Below are 23,572 nucleotides of genomic sequence, written 5' to 3' on the forward strand. Positions count from 1 at the left end.
AGAAGTTCCGCTCTACTGAATTTGAAAGTGAAAAAAAAAGAAAACGTGTTGAAGTCCAATTGCCGCGGCGTTTAGGGAAGTATCTAGGTCGCTAAACACAAACGAAATGAAGAAGATACGACCATCCGAGACTAACTGTGGCTTGTAGAGGAAGGAGCGACGTTCTAAATGTATTAAAATGACGCGATTGCATGACCAGTCACCTGGAATCAATTAGAGCCTGTTAGTCAAACGGTATAAAAGCGAAATTCCGTCATGAAAGCTACTTCATAAAGAGTTTAAATTCTAGAAAGTGAAGACACTTTATTAGCAAACGAAAGACAGAATCAAATATGAAAGTTAGCGTAAGTCGAAGATGTCATTTTTTATTTCTTAAGTACCTTTTTGTTTACCTTATTTCTTTTTCTTCTATTCTACAATCTCAATATTTTGTTTTCAATCGAAATATTTTCCCAAATTAACAATTAAGTTTTTAAATAAATTAATTTTAATGATTTTATTAATTCGAATTGCAGTGCGCAGTCTTAGCTTTGTTGGCTATGGTCATCGGTTTAAGCCATTGCTACCCCGTTGATCAGCTTTTGGCTCAAGATTCGACTCAACAACAACAAATTATTTTAATTCCCGCCAATATCCTTAAACAAGCTCAACAAGATTTAGTAGCGTCGGCTTCCGAAAACCACCAAGAAGATCACGAACCATCTGAAAGTGGTCATCACCATGGTCACCATGAACATCACGGTCACGGTGGTGGACACCATGGACACGACGCTAGCGGTTATTTAGATATGGGAGCTTACAGCGGTAAACACGGAGCGTTTGGATGGTACGCCGATTTCCCAGTTGGTCATCACTAAATTAATTCCGTTCATGTTTTATTTTGTTGTTGTGTTTATTTGTTGATTAAAAAGCCGCTTTTGCCAAAAATCAAATTCATGTTATGTTTGTCGCACTTTTTTTAACATACAAAAGAACTTAAGCGTCGATGCAAATTTTTATTATTTTTTTTTCCTAAGATGAGTGAAAGCGTAACTTTAAATGGTAGCTAGTATATTTTTAACACCCATTAGATTTCGCTTATTTTTATTTAATCAAAATGATTAATTAATTAATTATTTTGACTCATTAGCTATGATTTTAACTAGCACCAAAATGTCCGTGAATGTTTTTTTTTTTTTTTTTTCAAATTGTTTGTTTGAAAGACAAATTTAAAACTATATAAGGTTAAGTAACTAGGCAACCAAAATAATTGATTAGCATCTTAGAAACCGCCTTATTCCATAGAAATTTCAGTTGGCCTCGAGTGTTCTCTCCCTCATATCGGAGAAATTTAGATAATCATTTAGATATCCTTATTTAACGTTAGAAAATGGCAATCAGTTGCATATTAAAGGGGCCGGCAACTTTGGCAAAGATGCATGACCTAATTCGTTCGACAACTATGACCTATCGACCTATTTGAGGAGTTTGACGGTAACTTATACCATGGATAAAAAAATGCGCGTGAGGAAATTTGTTTTCACGCTATAGGATAGGCAACTCCCTATCTCCGACGTCAGCTTATTCTGTATACACTCTGTTACAACATCGGTTGGCAGCACGCGCAAAGCTAGCTCTCTATATAAAGCAGCTTTGTGCGTGCTGACAACAGACGAACGAAATAATGATTTCAAGGAGCTAAAATCTCGATATCTCCGACGTCAGCTTATTCGATTTATAATCTGTTCCAGCTTCGGTTAATGTCATGACGCGCAAATCTAGTTCTCTATGTAAAGCAGCTTTGTAAGTTCTGACAACAGACGAACGAAATAATGATTTCAAGGATCTAAAATCTCGAGATTTAAATCCTGAAAATGAGTTTTTCTTTCGTATATTGTCAACACGCGCAAAACTAAGTTACATAAAGACCTAGGTTTGCGTGTGCTAGCAACCGAAGCTGGAACAGAGTATATACCGAATAGCTACCGTCAGAGAGAAGGGAGTTGCCAATCCTATAGAGTGAAAACAAATTTCATCGCACGCATTCTAATTCTAAATTTATTCATAAAAACACTTTGATGGAAGTTGACAGCCCCTTCAAATAATTGAAATAGCATCATTGTAAATTTGGCCAAGCTTTAATTAAAAAAAAAAAAAAAAAATGTTTTCCCCGCCATATTTATTAGATTAGTTCTTTGGGAAAACTGCCGAGAATGTAATTAATGTTTAGAACCATTTTTGCATATTTTTCTTTCAGTTTTTAAAAAAATATTTCACGTTAAGGGGGGGGGGGATTGATTTGAAAAAAAAAAAAAAAAAAATCTAAAAGTAAAAACCCACCAGAAAAAAAAACAAATCTTCATTTCTCTTTTAAGATCCATATAATATATTATTATTGCATATTAATTATCATCTTTTATATCTTTTTTTTTATTTTAATCCTTTCCGAGAAAATCAAAAATATATATTTTTGTACTATTTATATCATATACATATTATAGGCTTTTTTATTTTTTTTTTAAACTTATTAATTTACAACAAAAGCCAAATAATCGTAGACAGGAAGGGGACAGACGAAGAAGTTAGGCTAGGCTCAACTCCGACATACAATCAAATCTTTCGTAGATTTGATTTTTGCGTGTAATAAATTCGAAAAACATTTGTAAAAATCGAGGTAAATTCAGCGATACTCGTTGATTGTGTACGTATATAGAACTTTCCAACAAAAGCGGTTGCAAGTTTCTTTTATATCTATATATATATATATATGTAATTGTCAAACCGCAGCGAGTGAAGCTGTATGTAAAGCGGGGAAGCTTCGTATTTTGGATAATTTGTTTTTGCTTTAGGAAAAAAATGGAATCATAATAAGTTGAAGGTAGAATTATTATCGTTAGAGGATGTTTATGGAAATCTTTTGAGAAACGCCGCAAAAACGCATCCTTACGTCATATTGGATTGGAGTATTTACCAATTTAATTTGACAACAGGAAAATGAGTTTGGTTTTTACTTTAGGAAACTGATTTCGATGTATTTTTTTATACATGATTTCGTAATTAGACTTTTTGTGGCAGCGCTTTCGCATGGATTGGAATATAGAATGATTTAATTTCATGGAAATAATTATTAATCAGATTGTTTTATCGTTATTGGGTACTTGTAGCGGAAGAGGAAGGAGGAAAAGGAGGAGGAGAAGGCGAAAAAGAGTCAGAAGAATCGCTTTTCTTCATTCGTTTTTGAAGTGGTTTATCATACACCCAATGCTCTCCAATCTCATGAAAAACCTATAGCAGACAGATTTAAATAGTATCTAATACTGAAATTCTGATTAAACATCTTGTTTCAACAAGGAGTATGCATTAGAGGAGATTTTTGGAGTCAGACACAATGCATGTAGTCCCCTGTTCATAAGATGGTACTGTGGCGTTCCCCAGCAACCATGGTTACCGCTACCCTTCAGGGCAAGAGAGACTCAGGCTTGGAAATAAGGTTTATTTCTGAACTAGTCCTCCGGACCAGTGACCCCTGATGTCTTAAATATGAAACTGGTCCGGGGACTAGTGACCCTTCCCCAATTTATTTTTCTACTGGTCCCAGGACTTGTGGTCGTTCTCTCTTCTAAAAAATCTCTCTCGGCTTAGAGTGGTATACACAACTGGACTCCTGGAGTCGAAATTTATGTTAAAATGAAAATAATTAAAGAGGTCCCCATATCAATTTTTAATGAAAGTAGGAATTAATAAACTAGTCATTGGGACCAGTGACCCTCGCGTTTGAATAAAAAAAGTGGTCCAAGCTATTAATAAACTGGTTTTTGACCTGTAAACCTGTCTTATTTCCTAGCCTGAGAGAGAGTACGTTCTGGCGCATGTGTTGAAGCCTCCTTGCTTTCATAAGCCTGTTTATAATTTTGAACATCCCTCGTTTCCACATACAACCACGTGACGCGCGCCTCTACCAACACCTCGTTTAATTCCCTTCCTCTTTCCAGAGCCAGTCTCCCCTAGGCTCTTATACATCCTCCTTGTTTCAAAGAGACACTAGATTGGTCAGTCCCATTGGTTTGTTAACTGCACGACGTTCTTTAATTCAGGAAGCCAATATAAGTGACACCAGCGAGCGAGGAAGTCACATTATTCGAATTCTACCCACAAGGGTTTCTGTACTCAATCTAGTGTTCCTTTAAGTAAAATTAAAAGGGACAAACAAACCCTCGTCTCCCATATTCCATTCGTTTCTTTTCGAATACGAGCCTCTTCTCTCTGTTTCTGTTCTAAAACAAACTTTGCTTCAGTAGCCATTTGCACATTCCGGAACTTGAGAGCGGCTGAGACCTCTTTCCAAAGGCTATATATGAAATTCAATTAATCACATTTTGAGACAGAAAAACCTCTTAAAGGGACTCTCAACTTCGCCGCAACACGTAGGAATTATCTTTTTAGTGGCATCGAATAAAACCAGAAGTGAGATGAGACTAGGAGTGAAGGGCTCTAGCATTGATAGTAGATCCTGGCATTAGTGAACAAATTTGAGGATTTTATGCCGCTTCAATCGCGCCTACACTAGAGAGAAAAAAATTGGTCGAGTTCCAAAAACATTTCCTACCCCCTTCCCCTCAACCTAAAGCGGCCGAACACGGACGCGGCTGCTTGAATCTAGTTCGGCCGTCTACCACCGCGAGCGTCTCACGTTTTGGAGGAGAAATTCAGAAACCGCCACTAGAGGGCCAACCGTTCTTGTGTTATCAAGAATATTCACGTTCGCCAAGTGAATTAAGAATTTGGTTAGCTCAGTACTTCTGGTCTCATCTCACTTCTAAGAACCGTAACCACGTAAACATATTGTAAAGTCCTTTAAAATTATTAAAGGGGCTGCAAACTCGAGGTTGAAAGCCCGTTTAACGTAAATTTACGCTCTTTCAATTACTTTCTAGACTCAAACGACTCTTGTTCAGCTATTGGACGAACTTTTTTCTTGATAATTGGAATGCTTTGAGTATCGACAAATAATTCAGATTTCTGCGATATTAAAAATCCATTTGTAAGATTTCAAATGAATGTTTTTGGTTTTAAATCTTTATCTTTACCCCATTTGACCACTTGGCTGTCATTTGCCCATTCCATTCGCCGGTTATATTAACAAATGGTTTTTTGTCACCGGGTTGAAATATATCGGCCGAAACGCGATGTTTCTTTCCACCATAAAATGGCTGAAAGTTTGAAGAAAAGGCTTCAGATTTAGTTTAAGTTTTAAATAAAAGATTACGCGCGCCTTATACCTTCATCTGAAATTCTACATTTGCAAAGTACCCGCTTTTAGCACAAGTTATGTTAACCACGCCTCCCAATTCTATCCAGGGTACAGTTAAAATAGACCTAAAAACGATATATAAAATTGTATTGGTCCCCTTTTCCTTCTTGGTGTCCTTCTATGTCTGGCAAATCGTTCAAATACCTTCCGTAACCATTTGGGAATGTAATTAGGTACTCCTCGTCCCATTTGACCAATGAAACGCAGCCTTGTCCGATATTATGCACTCCTATCGATAATCCCAGGAACTTTGATTTGGTCCATATGTGAGCGCAGAGGGAAATTCCTTGCTCAAAATGCTCGGCGTAAAATGCGGATACTGTTGCGCGGAGAGACAATATGAATTCCTATGACGCGCCAAATTTACTTGACATAATCGTTCTTACTAGGGGGATGATGAGAAACTTGTTCAGCGATAAACGCCAATTGATTTTTGTCGCACCAAGGGATAGGTCCATCGTCTACTTTTTGTTGAATGGGTTCTCTACCTTCTACATCCCAATGACAACGAAAGACTTCTCCCAGAATGGGATTGAAAGGTTTTTTGGCTACGGAACTCTTTCTTCCAGCGTGGAACGCCGATAAGTACCATTTTACAACTTGAACTATTCTGTCACGTGGGCTTTCAAAATCGGGAATACTGTCATGATGGTGGTGGTGGAAATTTTGCGAAATTACTTTTTAGCACCTGAGTAAATTCCGTAGTTAAAACTGAACAGCCTTTACTACATGTTTAAACATCAAACGCCACAGATTACTTGACGAATAAACACCAGGCAATGAAACGAAAGCTTCGGAACAAATCCGGATAAAAATTGGTTTTTGAAAATATTTGGATATTCACGTCTGAACACATTTTACTTGGGAATTGATTTCAGGACAGTTCATTAACACAAATCAATAAGTGCAGATTACAATAACACTGAAAGGATTGCAACAAAACAGATGTACTATTGAATGGAGTGCAACAAAAACGGGTGTACATTCGAAGCACTGCAACAAAGACAAATGTATTTTCGAAAGCATTGCGACAAAACAGGCGCTTTTTCCAAGGATTGCGACAAAACTGGCGGTTTTTTCAAAGGATTGCGACAAAACTGGCGGTTTTTTCAAAGGATTGCGACAAAACTGGTGGTTTTTTCAAAGGATTGCGACAAAACTGGTGGTTTTTTCAAAGGATTGCGACAAAACTGGTGGTTTTTTCAAAGGATTGCGACAAAACTGGTGGTTTTTTCAAAGGATTGCCACAAAACTGGTGGTTTTTTCAAAGGATTGCGACAAAACAGGTGAGTCTTTGAATGGATTGCGACAAAACAGATGCGTTGAAATAAAACAGAAGCATTTTGAATAGCTTGAAACAAAACGAGTGCATTTTGAATAGATTGAAGTAAAACAGCTGAATTTTGAATAGCTTCAAATAAAACAGCTGCATTTTGAATAGCTTCAAATAAAACAGCTGCATTTTGAATAGCTTGAAAACAGATGAATTTTGAGTAAAAACGGGTAATTAGAAATGATCCTTGTAATAGAAACTGATTATTTCTGAACAACTTGCAAGGTAGAAGCATTCTAACAATTTCCATATTATTGAAGATGTTCAAACATCTAACAAGGCTTTGCTCAGTCCCATATACGTTCAATTTTACCTAACAAATATATCAGGATGGGCGAAAAAGTCTGCGTACATCTCTAATAGTGACCTTTTTTCTAAAAAAAAATGATTGGACAAACACACGAAATTACCATTGAAGTTTAGCGTACAGAAAATAATCAAAATTTCTTCTCAAACAACCTAATATGAAAGTAGGTAAAACCACTTTGGTCAAGTCCATTCCAATTTTGACTTGAGACAATAAATGAGATATGACACTCCCTTGACCCTCTAATGACCCCACTACGCAAGGAAAATAAAACATTTTAGCAACATGTAGGGTTAAAAATTGACGAATTAGAGATCGAATCTTACATTCTTCTTCTTCATCTTCGTATATTGCTAAGAAAAAATATATCCACATAAAATTAAAATGGGATAATTATTAAGATTATTATTATTGAGTTAGAAAAACAAAGACAACCATCAAAATTAATGCTGTTATCATCATTCAAGAAGTTAGCGTGAGGGTTTTTAGACAAGGGATTTGCAGTTTTAGGTGATTCACTCTCCGGGGTTTCCGCCGCACCTTCAAAGATTCTAGGATTACTGGGACTTTGAACTGCACTGGCCATAACTTCCTCAGTCGCGTCGTAAAAGTCCTCATCATCGCTACTCGAATACGATGTTTCAGGAACTATTAAATTGAGAGGCGCCGAAGAGCTTGATATAAGATGGCCAATGTTACCAGTAAGAGCTAATTAAGAGTTGAGAAAACAAATTCTTTTATACAACATTTGTTGCGTCAGATCCCCTGAGCTTCGTGAAGGACCTGACCTAATGAATTACTGCTACCAGAAGTGAGATGAGACTAGAAGTGAAGGGCTCTAGCATTGGTAGTAGATCCTGGCACTAGTGAACAAATTTGAGGATTTTATTCGCCGCTTCTATCGCGCCTACACTAGAGAGAAAAAAACATTTCCTACCCCACTTCCCCTCAACCTAAAGCCGCGGAACACGGACGCGGCTGCTTGAATCTAGTTCGGCCGTCTACCACCGCGAGCGTCTCACGTTTTGGAGGGAAAATTCAGAAACCGCCACTAGAGGGCCAACCGTTCTTGTGTTATCAAGAATATTCACTTTCGCCAAGTGAAGAATTTGGTTAGCTCAGTACTTCTAGTCTCATCTCACTTCTGCTGCTACAAGGCAATTTTTTAATACTTTCTAGATGTGATTTTCCCTGACCAATGGCTAACATCTTTACCAAACATACGCAATACTCACAGAGCTCTCTAGGATGAGTTGCGTGAAAATTATTATCTTGAGCTAGCTCGACAGTTCTGTCAAGCATATTCAAATTAACTGGTCTATCATCGCGAAGTTGGGATTCGGCACCACCTTCTTCGTCTTCGCTAGTTTTCTCCATACTTTTATCTGTACACAAATTTGGACTTATTTTTTTGCTTTCAGAGACAGCTTTTTTACTTTGTTCATCTATGGATGGATGAATAACAGAAAAGAATTTTTAAAAAGATTCGATAGAACTTTTTACAAAAACTTTTATATCCAATAGAAAAAGCAGGAACTTTTAAAGCTCATCCAGTACGACGAACTACCTGAATTATCTTCTTTCGATCCAGAAATATTATTTTCCGATTGATTTATGTTAACATTATTATCCTGTAGCGTTATTTGAGGTTTTAATATACTATCAGTGTGATGAGTCGTATTCTAAAATACACGAGCAAAAAGTCAAAAATCTTCGTTTCAGTATCTTATCTAATGTAAGGTAACGTAACGTTACAAGATATGTATTTTATCAAAAGTCCATTAAGTGAAGTAAATAATTCATAGCATGGTCTAGTTCGATCGTTGATAGTTTCTAACAGAGTTACATTACAGGGGCTGTGGGACAAACGACTATCTTCATAAAAGAGCTCAGCAAGGGTTGCCACGAAATCATCAGACTCAAATTCCCTGACTTCTCCACGTTTTCCCTGATCTTCTTTACGATTTTCCCAGACTTTTTTGACCCATAAGTAAACAATCGCGTTTAAATCGCAATTTTGAATATGTAAAGTAAAACATTGCGGAGATTTTGGTGTCTGGTCAAATGTTATCTAGCTAAGACGGCTTTATGGTTGAACCGCAGATATTTTAGCCACTTTAACCGAATTCCCCGAAACTGTTAAAATTCCCTGACTTTTAAAGGTTTTCCCTGAAACTGTTAAAATTCCCTGGCTTTTAAAGGTTTTCCTTGAAACCGTTACAATTCCCTGACTTTTAAAGGTTTTCCCTGAAACTGTTAAAATTCCCTGACTTTTAAAGGCGTTTTCCCTGAAACTGTTAAAATTCCCTGACTTTTAAAGGTTTTCCCTGAAACCGTTAAAATTCCCTGACTTTTAAAGGTTTTCCCTGAAACCGTTAAAATTCCCTGACTTTTAAAGGTTTTCCCTGAAACTGTTAAAATTCCCTGACTTTTAAAGGCGTTTTCCCTGAAACTGTTAAAATTCCCTGACTTTTAAAGGTTTTCCCTGAAACTGTTAAAATTCCCTGACTTTTAAAGGAGTTTTCCCTGAAACCGTTACAATTCCCTGACTTTTAAAGGTTTTCCCTGAAACTGTTAAAATTCCCTGACTTTTAAAGGTTTTCCCTGAAACCGTTACAATTCCCTGACTTTTAAAGTTTTTCCCTGAAACTGTTAAAATTCCCCGACTTTTAAAGGTTTTCCCTGACCTGTGGCAACTCCGTTAGCATAACGAGTGGGTAAAAAAGGCGATGGGTTCGGACAAAAAATATTGGAAAAGATATTGGATGTAGTCGAGGTGTTTTGAATATGAAACTGCATGAGCTACATCAAATAATGGGCTTTTGATAATGATAACGTATTAAATTCTTCACCTTAGCAATTTGTAGCAGAACAATAGAATGCTTGATCGCTTCTAGTAGGGTCTGTTAAAATGCGTTTAAAAAAAGAATTTATAGACGCTAGTTTGTTCATTCATGAAATTAGATAAAATTGGGGGAATATTTTTTTTTACATTGGCACGTTCCAGGACTAGAACCATTTGACTTTTTTCTTTTTCATCAGAAATAGATTCTATTTTAGTTTCTAGATTCTATCCAAGAAAGAATATAAAGTTTGTAAGATTTTTCCCATCTCTTTAATAGTTGGGAACATTAATATTAAAATAATCAGTACCTTCACTTGTTCGATAAGGATTTGCAAGTAAGCGTCAGATTCTGTAAGTTTTTTATCAAAATCTTGGATACTAGGAGGGTGTTTAGCATGGGCCCATTTCTTAATTATTTATTATCAATGGTCTTGTTAGTAATTTTGGCTTAAAAGTGACAGAAGTTTGAAAACAAGCCTCGTTATATAAAATTGCCGAGATTCACAACAGGGACCCAGCAATAGAAGGCTCTATTTTCCCTGACATTTAGGTGGAGTATTTTGTCGAATAATAAGTGGGGGAATAAAGAACATTGGTCTTAAAGAGCTACGTTTCTTAGGATAAATTTACAGGGAGCCCACTCTTAAATTTAAATTCCTTATAGGAAAAATAGGAATTTTTTTCCGGAATTATAGGATTTTAAAGGAGAAAAAAATGTGTTTTTATAGGAAAATATACAGGGAGCCCACTCTTAAATTTAAATTCCTTATAGGAAAAATAGGAATTTTTTTCCGGAATTATAGGATTTTAAAGGAGAAAAAATGTGTTTTTATAGGAAAATATAGGACTAAAAATGCTCTAATATAATACAATTTTGGGCTTAAACTATGTAGAAAAATCCCAAAAAATAAAAAATAACAAATTGGATTTTACTTTGAAAACTCAGAAGAACTTAATTAAAATATAACATAATATAATATATAAAAAATCCTAAGCGAGCTCCACAATTTCGGTGTCTATTCAAATGGGATCTCGATAAAAAAAAGCTAAATTTTGATAAATTTGATGCTAAACTATACGAAAACTTCGACTAAATCAAAAATATAGGATATTATAGGACCTTTCATGAAATTATAGGATAATATAGGACAGGTTCAAAAATATAGGAATTTATAGGAATTATAGGACCGGTGGGCTTCCTGAATTTATGCCATTTTGCTGCGTGTGTCCCGACAGATAATGAGTCTTGTCCTCTTTTTTAAAATATGTAAAAGAAACTAACATAGCCGTAAAGATTGCTATTAGTATGTCTAAGAATTGTATCTTCAAGTGCTCGAAGCCATCTTTCCCTTTCGTCCGTGTCTCTCGCTATAATCAATCTATAGTTTAAAACACTGACTCTACGTTTTCACAATCTGCTCATTTCCAACCTTGAAAGTGAAATTGTTTTCCATCTACGGTGATTGTGAATGTGCTATCATCTTCATCATCAATACCGACAACTGCTCCCTAATATTGATTATTTGATAATATTTAACGCTAATGAAGAGGCAGGGCCTAATTGTCTCAACTAATTAAAGCACCTTACTTTCAATCGAACACAGCCTCTACGCGCTCCTCTAACCATTTTGTCTTTCGACTAATTGGAATAGATATAGAAGGGAGTTTTAAGTATAAATATTTCGGGATGATAAGAAGGAAATCTCAAGATATTTTTAGATAATTTTAGGAAACTCCATCACTAAACTAACTAATTAATACACACACAAAAAAAAATATGTAATATTACAAAATACACACTGTATAGTATGATAAAAGCCCAGCATTGTCATCGAGAACAAACCACCTAAACTGCCAACCTTTCATCACATTTGTCCATTTGCCTAAAACAAAATAAAACGTGACAAAAAAAAAATTTGTAAGAATAAAAAAATTGCCTCTGACACATAATATCTACACTAAATAGACAAATGCATTGCTCTTAGAAGATGGAGAGGGTATACACTACATTTTAGGAAATAGGAGAAACATTTATATAGTAGCAAGAAGTGATATCTAGTTTATTAGGTAGAAGGTATAAGATGCCTAAGTATTCGCGCGCCATAGTCCCAGTTCCCCCTTTCAAAATACAAAAGGGGGGGGGACGTAAAAGGAGGCCGGGCTATTTCGCCTCTCCTCAGTCGGAAAATATGATTGTAATTTTCGTTATTCGCGTAGACGCGCTGACGTGAGTTTTCAAGAACCAATGAGATGCTGGTTGTAATTTAGAGGCGGTGATTAACTCCGGACCTACTATACGTTTGGACTGGAGATAAAGAGCTGGAAATGTGGAGGCGAATTTATACCTTCTCCCTAGTAAACTAGATATCACTTCTTGATAGTAGTAACACCTCATATTATTGAACCCATATACGCTAATACGGGAAAAGGCAGGAAACCGATATTACAATAGATAGTGTGCACTAAAGGGGCTAGAGAAATTTCCTCCCCAGTTCCTTAACTTTAACTGCACTTCATGGTTGCCAATAATTTGTGAGAGCATATCCTGCAGATTTGGAACTGAATTATCAGAAGCTAATAGAACTAGAACCTTTTCAGTCTGTTGTATATAGAAGTTGAATTGCACTCACAAATTACTGACAACACTTGTTTGCAGTTTTGCACACTATCTGAAGCTCTTAAATTTTTAACCCATTAATTGTTTACAAGTATGTTGGAAATTGGGATAATGGTTTTTAAACGTGGGATATCAAGAAAATTGTAGGACATTTCAATGATCTTTACACGTCCTGGCATCATGGATTGTGTTTAATTGTTCTAGTGTTTATTGTTTACTCATTTAAGGAAGTGCTTAATTTAGCATAACAATGTGCAATCAGGTGATTAGAGGAGACGCAATTACGTCAATCTTATCTAATCGCTCATGCAATGGGTGTTTCCCTTATAAGATTTCATTAATTAAGGTTATTAAGGCTTTATCGTAGGATATAATTATGATTTAACTTCATCTACAAGAATACTTAAAGCCCGTTATACTATTTTTTACGAAATTCTTGTGACAATGCCAATGACAGTATTAGATTATTCCTTATCTACTGTGGGTGTTTTTCAACCGATTTAATTGTAACCAACGCGACACCCATAACACTGGAGTTTTTTTCCTTCTTTTACATTATTTATGATAAGAAATCTAGAATGTGACATGAAGACACACTTCAGCGCGACACAACACGAAGCCTTGCCTTCGATAACGTAAGGCCCCGGCCTAAAGCATTAAAGGGCTAAATCCAGTACGCTGTACACAAGAATATAATTTAGATTAATTTACTCACTTAAAGGTCCTTCCATTCTTAACTTCTGTGTATGGCGCAGCGCGTGTAGGCCTAAAATACACTTTTATACATAAGCTTAATAAATTTAATAAGTAATAACACGGTTTAAAATCGATTAAAACCCAAAGCGACGCACTCCGCGACGAACACGACTCGTCCTCTTTTGGGCCTATTTTTCTGTTGTGAAATCTGATAGCGCCAGATGGCGCGGATATTTGGAAAATATTAACCAATCAACACGGCTCAACGGAGCCGTCAAGGAAATTTGGGCCAATCAAAAAATTACGTTAAAACTTGCGTTAGTTACGTCATTAAATGTAGACCAATATCAAATTAGGCGGGAGATTTAAGATTAAGAGAAAAATTCACATTAACCAATCAACACGGCTTAACGGAGCCGTTAAGGAAATTTGCGCCAATCAAAAAATTACGTTAAAACTTGCGTTCGTTACGTCATTAAATGTAGACCAATATCAATATAGGCGGGAAATTTAAAAGAAAAACTTTGAGAAAAAAAATCAAACACATTTTTTTTTTAAAAAAATCATTTATCCCATATTTAATTTTAAATCTTTATGTACATTTACATTCAAAAATTAAACGTTTCAGCTAGGTTGGGAGGGAAAAATTATACAAATGTGCATGTGTGTTTTTATTATTAAGAAATATAATTATTATACCCACCCCAAAAAAAAAAAAAAAAAAAAAATTCAAAATTGTTCAGAAAAATTAATCTTCAAAGCATTACACAGAATGCTGATAACACTTAATTTTCCATAAACTTGTAGTTCGGTTGATTATTTTCAGTATAATAAACAAACATTTGTTTATAAATGCCATGATACTGACTTACGTTGTTATTTCTCATTAGAAACAAAAAGCGATTGTTTTTTTTTTTAATTATCTAACAGTAAAAAGTGTGGGTCATATTAACTTGTTACAAAATTAGCTCAACCAAAAGCGTTACTTTTTTCATATCAAAGGATATTTTTTTTTTCCCCCACATTGCAATACTTCCTAAAAGTATATGTCTCGTTAAACTCTACAAATACGTATATTCTAATTTTAAAACTTCTAAAACAGTGATTTTTTTTTTTTAATCTTCCCAGGGTTTGAAAATCTTGCGATATCCAAAGATATTGCTTGGTTTTTTGGTAAAACGTTTCACCTATTTTTCCCCTAAAACTATTTTACACGTATTTATTAAGCTTTCTAAAACACAATCATTAAATTTTTGACGTAAAAGTTAAGAAAAATAGTTAAAGGTTGTTAGTGTAGTAATTATCTTGTTAAATAAAATAAACGTCATTAATTAATATCAGGGATATTATCGTATTAAAAACTCTGAAAACCAAAACCCGCATATTTTAAATACGAATGTTAAATACCAGTACTAATTTTATGTTTTTTATCTCTTGTCCGTTGATAATTATTTTAAATAGAATTTTTCTTTTCTTTTTTTTTTTACGTTTGGTTGAGCTGAAGAATTAGGAACTAGAGACAAATTTTATTTTTGCGAAATTATTATAGAGATTGGGACTATCAAAAAAATAATTAATATTAATTAAGTCCCACATTAATTATTAAAGGAAAAGTACAGGTAACATTACATTATACCTTAAAAGAACGGTCTTTTTCTAAATATGAAAGGAATTAAATAAATGATCTCTTATTACAAAATAATTAGTTTGCATTTAATTAGTCTTAAAAACGATCAAGGACTACTACGCTATCCGCCATTGGTTTAGTGGCGTCTGCTAGCCCGAACCTCTTACCCATACAGGATCGATTGAATTCTCAGTCTGAGAGACATAAGTTTATAAGATATGTTCCATAAGTGTGTCACTCGTTAATGAGAGCTTGTCATGAAGTGACGTAGGCGAAACGTCATAGATTCTCGTAAAGCGACGCCTAGTGAGTCCCTGTCAAAGGCTTAGTACAGACTAAAGAGGATGGACTGCAAAACCGAGTGTAGTCAATTCTCACGTCGTTCTTGAACTAGCTCTCATTAAGCCTCTAACATTACGAAGTATGGGTAGTGACATACTTATGGAACAAAACTTATAAACTTATGGAGAGAGGTAGGGGTAAGTGGTTCGGTTTAGCAGACGCCACTAAACCAATGGCGGATGGCGCAATAGTCCTTGATTGCTTTTAAGACTAATTAAATGCTAATTATCACATTGTAATAAGAGATCATTTATTTAATTCCTTTTATATTTAGAAAAAGGCCGTTCTTTTAAGGTATAATGTTACGTTACCTGAACTTTTCCTTTAACGTAAATTAAATCAATTATTCATGTACTTAAACTTATTTGGGCTTTTTGAAATTAGAATTGCACATGAGTTTCTTTCAATAATTTAAAGTTTTAAGGGTACACTCGTAAAACTTTTATCTGGTCTCATTACGAACCCTTTTTCTAACGGTACCGACTTAAGTTAATTAACTTAGTTTCGCGTGAGATTAGTCCTTTAATTAAGTGCACAACTCAAAAAATTGAGTTTTAGAGAAGTTAACTGGCCTATAATAATAATAAAGTATTAAAGAATAAAAAAAAATAATAAGTAATAAGTAATAATAATAATAATAATAAGGAAAAGAAAACCTCAAATACCAGTACAGTAACTAATTTGTCTCTCGTTGCGGCGTTTTGTTGTGTTTAATTTGAACTGGAAGGTTATTACTGATGTAAATTTGTCTGTATGGATTCAGGGAAACAAATCATGTTAAAAATTTTTTTCTTCGTAACGTTAATTGGCGGCGCCTTTAATCAGTGTGTGTGGACGTAATTAGTTTGGTTTTGTCTATCAAGGATGGAGAAAAATAAAGTGACAGTGCAATATCATGGATAAAGAATGCGCGTGAGGAAATTTGTTTTCACTCTACAGGATCGGCAACTCCCTATCTCGGACGACAGCTTATTCTGTATATACTCTGTTACAATATCGGTTGTCAGCACGCGCAAACCTAGGTCTCTATGTAACGTAGCTTTGTATGTGCTGTCAAGAGACAAAAAACTTCAGGATCTTCAGGATTTAAAATATCCGGCAGTTTTTTAGCTCGAGTGCACGGACCTCTAGGCAATTTCACACGTATTTGAAACTAAGGCCTAGAGTTCCGTGCACTCGAGCTAAAAAACTCGCGGATATTTTAAATCCTGAAGATCCTGAAGTTTTTTGTCTCTTGACAGCACGTACAAAGCTTGGTTATATAGAGACCTAGCTTTGCGCCTGATGACAACCGAAACTATAACAAAGTATATACAGAATAAGCTGTCGCTCGAGATAGGGAGTTGCCTATCCTGTAGAGTGAAAACAAATTTCCTCACGCGCATTCTTTATCCATGGCAATATCATAGCTAACAATATATTGTCTGTTTTAAAAAGGGTAGGGACAAGTTATTATTTATTTATTTTTTTTATAAACTTTTACGTTGGCTAAATGGATAAAAGGAGAAAAAAATATATATATTTAAGTGGAGGGGTTTTGTATGAAATTTTGAGAACATATAGGGGGTATATGCTTGGTTGGATTAGGGTTGGTTTCTTTAATCAAATTAATTAATTAAGTTATTATTGATCAGTTTTCTATCAGGTTTTTTTTTGTTTGTTTATTTTTGTATTTTTTTAAATATATACGCAATATTCTTTGGCAACACGCTCTCTTTACTGTAGATTTTCACTCGATACTTTTCGCATAGCTTGTGTTTATTTTATTTTCTTCAATCCTTCGTCCATTATCTATTTTATATTATAAAAGTTTATATACCCAACCTTTCTTTTTAATTCCAAATACTCATTCAAATTTATTTTTATTTAATTTTTCTCGTTTTTTTTCTCAGAAGAGAGAACATTTCTTCCTTAAATATATTTTTATTTTCAGTCGCGGTGGCGCCAAAATGGCGAACGAAAAAAAAGGAGGTCGTCATGATTTTATAAAGGATCAGTGTCATGCATGAGAGGTTCCGAACCATCGCTCCTTTTATGGATGGTTTCAAAGTGGTAGAGATCGTTTCCCGTGGTGACCAAGCCACTATCACTGTCTCGATTTATGGCACCAACACCGCTTAGTAGATGGCCTCCCAAAGAGTCGGCTTGGGACGAAGAGCAAGAAGCGTGTTGTAAGATACGATGATAGTGACTGGGTGATCCCCGAGAGGTCATCATTCGCCCACCTTCTTCACCACCACCGCCACCACCGCGAGACGATGATGAGCTATTGGATTTCGTGGTTTCCGGGATGAACGCCGCCACTAACAGCGCCAAAAAGACCAGAAGAGCCCCAAAAACAAATGGCGGCCCGGGTGCCAACTGTTTTATATTTCATTTAAAAGATAATTAGTTGGAATCATAAATTTTTCAAGTTGACATTAAAATTAGAACAACACATAAATAAATCAACAAGTTTCAATATCCCAATATCATGAATTAAGTTTAATTTATCGAATATTTTAATTCAAAGTGGCTATATGGGCCCAAATTTTGGACCTAAGACCGGTCTCAAAACATCTAAGCTATCTTTTAAAGGCAGCTTTTTAGGCCCAAAAATGTTAGCCATACAATTCAGGCCCAAATTTTGAGAAGACAATTTTTGGGTCGCGCAGGGACGACTATTTAGGCCCAAATTTTGGGCGAAAATAGTATAATGGGGCTAGTTATTTAGGCCAGTCAGGGTTCATGCAAAATCTGGTAAATCAATTTCCCTGATATTTCCAGGTCTATTCATAGGTTTTTCCCTGATATTTCCAGGTGTAAGAGCCCCTAATTTTATAGAGTATGCTAAAAACACTACAAACATGGCCTTGAGAGGACTCAGAGCCTCATAGGGAACGCGAGTACCGCTGGAGCCATCTCTATGGCTGGAAATTATTATTATTTAATTAAATTATACGAAAATTATTTTTCATTCGGCTACCTCGATCGAAAATAAACTGGATTGGGCGAAAAGTACACTATCCTCGTAAATTTCCTTGACCGTTACTATTTATTTGAAATTTCCCTCATTTTTCCCAGCCGTTTGACGCAAAAATCAATTTCCCTGATTTTTCCCTGACGTTTGACGCAAAAAATCAATTTCCCTGATTTTTCCCTGACGTTTGACGCAAAAATCAATTTCCCTGATTTTTCCCTGACGTTTGACGCAAAAATCAATTTCCCTGATTTTTCCCTGACGTTTGACGTCAAAAATCAATTTCCCTGATTTTTCCCTGACGTTTGACGTCAAAAATCAATTTCCCTGATTTTTCCCTGACGTTTGACGTCAAAAATCAATCTCCCTGATTTTTCCCTGACGTTTGACGCAAAAAATAAATTTCCCTGATTTTTCCCTGACGTTTGACGCAAAAAATAAATTTCCCTGATATTTCCCTGACGTTTGACGCAAAAAATAAATTTCCCTGATATTTCCCTGACGTTTGACGCAAAAATCATCAATTTCCCTGATATTTCCCGATTTTCCAGGTTTGTATGAACCCTGGGCCTAAATAGTCATCACCGCGCGCTGTTGCTATTTAGGCCCAAAATTGTATGGCTAACAATTTTGGTCCTTAATTGCTGCCTTTAAAAGAGAGGCTGAAGTAGTATAGTTCTCCTAGTTAACTATTTTAGACCAAATTTTGGGCCTATATAGTTCAATATCTCAGGTGTATTAATTAAGCCCAAATTTTGGGCAAAAATAGTACTCATCAGGCCCAAAATTTTGTCTTAAATCATTCACACTATTTAAACCCAAAATTTGGACCCAAATAGTGTCCCTGGCTACGGCCATTGTTAATTACCTGAGTGTCAGCGGGAGATTTAAGAGACATATTTGGTGCCGCTGTAGGAGCGTGATAAAGAGGTCTTCCATCAGGATCAAGAGAAGATACAGGAGGGTTTTCGTTGAGATCCACGTGAAACAAGTAAAATATAAAACCATAAACTGCGGGTCCTAATCCATTGCATAAACCTCTCATTCCAGTGATTATTCCTTGCACCAATCCTTCAAGAACGATAGAAAGTTTTCAATCCATTACAAACCAAGTTTTAAAACCCAACTTACCAGATGGCCCGTTTTTTTTTGGTTTTTTTTTTATTAAACTACAGTACCACCAACTTTGCACCTAACCTTTTTTTTTTGAGTTGCCCAGTGGAGCAAGCAAGTAGATATAATATTAAATACCTTGCTTATCAGCATCAGCGTGAGTAGAAACGTAGGCGCTTATAGCCGGGTAACTAATACTGCAAACGGAAGCTAAAATACCGGCTGCCCACATCATCCAAGTTTGAGAGCCAAATCCGTACCAAATCAACTCCAGCATTTCAAATAGAAGGCCAATCATAATCGTGTGTTTGGCGCCCACGCTTCTCATTAAAACCGTTAAAAGAACAGTCTGAAATCAGAACAACAAAAACAAAAAAAAAAAGTTTGAAGTTCTTTACTTTACCATAAAAATTAAATAATTTAAATTATCAATAACTAATTAAAGAAAAATATCAACTCATTAAAACAAGGAATCGTTCAGTTAACATAACACAGGGTTCATACAACTTTTGGAAAACAAATTTCCCTGAGATTTCCAGGCTTTCCCCCATATACTTCCCTGAGTTTTCCAGGTTTTTCCCCATATACTTCCCTGAGTTTTCCAGGTTTTTCCCCATATACTTCCCTGAGTTTTCCAGGTTTTTCCCGTGTATGGAGTATCCTATGGACCAAATGTTAACGAAGTAGTGGGGGGGGGGCAAATAGGACTATTACATACTCAAAGGACATCCCCGTATCTCTAGTAGAACCAGAGTTATGAGCCTCCAAAGTATAGTGTAATGTTAATCCTATGGAGGGTGTGTTTACGGACATTTTGCTTAATTACTCGGCCCCTGTTTGTCGTAGCCGTACGTTTTTAGTATGGTTAGATGGGGGATAAATAGGACTATAATATACTCAAAGGACATCCCTGTATCTCTAGTAGAACCAGAGTTATGAGCCCCCAAAGTTTAGTGTAATGTTAATCCTATGGAGGGAATGTTTATGAACATTTTGCTTAATTACTCGGCCCCTGTTTGACGCAAATTTCCCTGATTTCCCTGAATTTTACTAAAAATTCTAAATTTCCCTGAGGTTTTTGTCAACTATTTATTTCCCTGATTATTCCACGTTTTCCGTGTTTTCCAGGTTTGTATGAACCCTGATAACATTATACCTTAAAAGAACTGCCTTTTTTTTTAAGTATAAAAGGAATATATTAAAAACAAAAATAAGTGATCTGTTATTACAAAATAATTAGCATTTAAAAACGTGGACTATTGCGTCCACACCATTGGTTTAGTGGCGTCTGCTAAAGCGAACCTTTTACTCCAACAGGATTGGTTGAATTCTCATAGGCTGAGAGAGGTAGGGGGTAAGAGGTTCAATTTAGCAGACGCCATAAAACCAATGGCAACACAGTAGTCCTTGTTTTTAAGACTAATGAGTAATGAAATGTTAATTATTTTGTAGTAAGAGATCATTAATTTCTTAAAATATGTTTCCTTTTATATTTAGAAAAAGGCTGTTCTTTTAAGGCATAATGTTATGCTACCTGAACTTTTCCTTTAATAATTCCCATATATATATTAAATAATTAATAATACCCATAAAAAATTAAATAATTAATTAATAACTAATTAAAGACATGTAAAGAAAAATATTAACTTATTAAAGGGATATTTTAAAAATAAAATACACAAAGAAAGAACTGATAAGATAAATAGTTGCGCCTGAGTTTATCTAACTGGTGTGTAACTTCCACAGGAAATTAAAATTATCTTATCAGTAACTGTGCTGCATTATTAATAAGATATTTCCCATTCAAAGAGAAATATACTTCAAGTTTGACTGGTTTATAATTACCTGGGCAACAACTGAAAGTAGCCCTACAACTGCAATAAATAATGCCACTTCCTCATCGGAGAATCCCATAACCTTAATAAAAAACCAAAAATTAAATTGATTAATTAACACTTTAATCATGATTAATTAACTAATATAATAAAACTTTACCAATCTGAGGTACACAAAGAAGCAGGAATATTGTCCAGCTTCCGGTAAATAAGAAAGGAAGACTGTAACCGATAACATCATGATCATAGGATCACGACCAACTTTTCTCAATGCCTTGAAATAAAAACAAAAGTTAGCACTAGGGAAAATATGTTTACCATTTTTATGATGACTTACGGCAAAAGGATCAGCTTGTTCCCAAGAGATTGGCGCTCCCCAAGACGCTGGCCTTAATTTCTCAGGCAAGGACTCGGGGACCGCCACTAGTATAAAGAATATGTCTAAGAGAGCAATGGCTGATGCCAGAGCCACAACTAAATTGTCACTATAGATATGGCTTAAATAAGCGCCAAGAGCGGGACTTGTCACCAAACTAGCGGCAAAAGTTGCTGAAACCTAATTATATTATACAATTTAAAACCTGGTTTCTAATTCAGGGTTCATACAACTTTTGGAAAACAAATTTCCCTGAGTTTTCCAGGTTTTTCCCGTATATGGAGTATCCTATGGATCAAATGTTATTGAAAAAGGGGGGCAAATAGGACTATTACATAATCAAAGGGCATCCCCATATCTCTAGTAGAACCAGAGTTATGAGCCTCCAAAGTATAGTGTAATGTTAATCCTATGGAGGGGATGTTTATGAACATTTTGCTTGATTACTCAGCCCCTGTTGGTCGCAGCCCTAAGTTTTTAGTATGGTTGGATGGGGGATAAAGAGGACTATAACATACTCAAAGGATATCGCTGTATCTCTAATATAACCAGAGTTACGAGCCTCCAAAGTATAGTGTAACGTTAATCCTATGGAGGGGATGTTTATGAAAATTTTGCTTAATTACTCGGACCCTGTTTGACGCAAATTTCCCTGAGGTTTTTGTTAACTATTTATTTCCCTGTTTTCCAGGCTTGTATGAACCCTGTAATTAAAGAGGGTGTCATTTCTATATACCAATCCATAGGCCGCGCTTCTATCTTGCTCATCAGTAACATCAGCCACATAGGCAAATACGACGGAAAATGTCACAGCAAAGACACCAGACATAGAAATCATGGCAAAGTACCACCTTTAGAAGGTGTATTAAGAGTTAATTTAACTAAGAACGGGCTTAAACTAAATAAAACCCTCAATTCTTACCACGTATTAATTCTCATAAGGGGTATCGGGGCACAGGTAAAGAATACAGTGACTAGAAGAAAGAATTTTCTGCCCCATATATCAGAAAGGGCTCCTATCAATGGGGCGCTCAAAAAGGATAATATTCCTTTAATGCCCATTATTAGCCCATTCATGAGAAAGGTATGATTAGGAAAAGTCTCATTTAGGACTGTTATCATGGGCGTTGTTAATAGCCCCCATGCGAAGAACTCCAGAAATATAACCACCAATGCATGGTAAACACTTGGCTCACCAAATCCTGATGTCTAAAGAATCATTAATTTCATAATTATTTTTAAATATTATAATTATACTAAACAAATATAGGTTAACAAAGAGCCATGGTAAATGATATATGTATTAAAACACGAAAGTCAAAACCTGTATCTTTTAAACCTCATTAAATCCTATGTAAATGAAAATTGTACTAAAACACCCCCTACATTTTACAATAACACCTTGTCAACATTACACTTTTTGTTGAAGTGTAGTGTGCTTTATCAGACTACTGGTAACACCGTAACTGTACAGTGTACACAGGACTGTACAATAGAAACATTATTTTGATTAGGCCTTGGTTCTTGAAACTTACCACGAAATTGTCCTTCATTATAGATTTTCTACTCCTTAAAATAATACCCGCAACTTTCTTGGATACTTTCGCGCACATGTTGTCATCATGCAGAGTTATAAATTAAAACAATACCACCGAAAACTACCGAATTTGCTTAAAAACCGTAATAAAGAATTTTTATCAAAAGAAAAACTAAACGAATAGTCACTATTCACTAAAAAGACACCGACTAACCATGGACGAAACAATACTGAAGGACGAATGGCAGCGGGAGAAAGTTGAAAAAGACTTGTTAATTCGCCTTCTAGCGGCAGATAGTAGCAAACCGGAGAGTGGGGGGGCATATGGGGGAATCAGTGTTCTGAAAAACCGGGGTAACGACATTAGGCACGTGACAAAAAAGTCAGTAATCATTGTTCAACGGATTCAGGCTGGTTCCAAATTTCAAAAACTGAAATGGGAAAAATTTAACTCCTTTCATATAAACCTTATCAGCGTATCGCGAATCGCTGTTGCAAAGCTTGTAAACACAAATTTTTTTCCTGCCCATTTTCTTTAAGCCTTGGACAAAATGAGATTGGAGGATTAAAAATTTAGAATAAAATCAATGCCGATTTTAAATAGAAGTTGTATTAATTAAAAATACATTGAATAGCCTTTTAATTGTTATGATTAAACGTATAGAGTATAATAAGAACATACCTTTAATTTCATG

At 35.4% G+C, this 23,572-nt stretch overlaps 3 protein-coding genes across 5 annotated transcripts; 1 reads left to right on the forward strand and 2 right to left on the reverse strand.

Annotated features, from left to right (window-relative positions):
• The first annotated feature begins 234 nt into the window (after positions 1–234).
• On the forward strand, positions 235–932 carry LOC149610418 (uncharacterized). The gene is made up of 2 exons (XM_089858970.1): positions 235–344; positions 516–932. Exons 1-2 carry the CDS (start codon positions 333–335, stop codon positions 855–857), a joined length of 354 nt encoding a protein of 117 aa, XP_089715096.1. The 5' UTR covers positions 235–332; the 3' UTR covers positions 858–932.
• On the reverse strand, positions 334–13,293 carry LOC149610419 (oxysterol-binding protein-related protein 9). 3 transcript variants are annotated; one of them, XM_089858949.1, is made up of 21 exons: positions 13,108–13,293; positions 11,576–11,658; positions 11,364–11,414; positions 11,206–11,284; positions 11,058–11,143; positions 10,084–10,182; positions 9,923–10,000; positions 9,783–9,833; positions 8,498–8,612; positions 8,166–8,315; positions 7,366–7,638; positions 7,257–7,283; positions 7,083–7,184; positions 6,937–6,997; positions 5,677–5,930; positions 5,435–5,609; positions 5,259–5,355; positions 5,067–5,189; positions 4,907–4,998; positions 4,192–4,327; positions 334–3,264 (listed from the first exon to the last, which is right to left on the reverse strand). In XM_089858949.1, the coding sequence occupies exons 1-21, from the start codon at positions 13,121–13,123 to the stop codon at positions 3,127–3,129; spliced, it is 2,286 nt and encodes a 761-aa protein (XP_089715075.1). In that variant the 5' UTR covers positions 13,124–13,293; the 3' UTR covers positions 334–3,126. The 3 variants fall into 3 exon arrangements, with proteins under 3 accessions (XP_089715075.1, XP_089715074.1, XP_089715076.1); XM_089858948.1 differs by having other exon boundaries at positions 8,166–8,375; XM_089858950.1 differs by lacking the exon at positions 11,576–11,658 and having other exon boundaries at positions 8,166–8,375; positions 13,108–13,280.
• A 3,512-nt stretch (positions 13,294–16,805) lies between these two features.
• Positions 16,806–23,108, reverse strand: LOC149610420 (solute carrier family 71 member 1). Its single transcript, XM_089858962.1, has 9 exons — positions 22,876–23,108; positions 22,263–22,549; positions 22,077–22,191; positions 21,302–21,520; positions 21,125–21,238; positions 20,975–21,046; positions 19,268–19,478; positions 18,885–19,087; positions 16,806–17,418 (listed from the first exon to the last, which is right to left on the reverse strand). The coding sequence occupies exons 1-9, from the start codon at positions 22,951–22,953 to the stop codon at positions 17,041–17,043; spliced, it is 1,677 nt and encodes a 558-aa protein (XP_089715088.1). The 5' UTR covers positions 22,954–23,108; the 3' UTR covers positions 16,806–17,040.
• Between the last annotated feature and the right edge of the window lie 464 nt (positions 23,109–23,572).

This window comes from Phalangium opilio, unplaced genomic scaffold (assembly GCF_054372755.1).
Source record: "Phalangium opilio isolate 3A_F unplaced genomic scaffold, DU_Popi_V2 ptg000329l_1, whole genome shotgun sequence".
NCBI lineage: Eukaryota > Metazoa > Arthropoda > Arachnida > Opiliones > Phalangiidae > Phalangium > Phalangium opilio.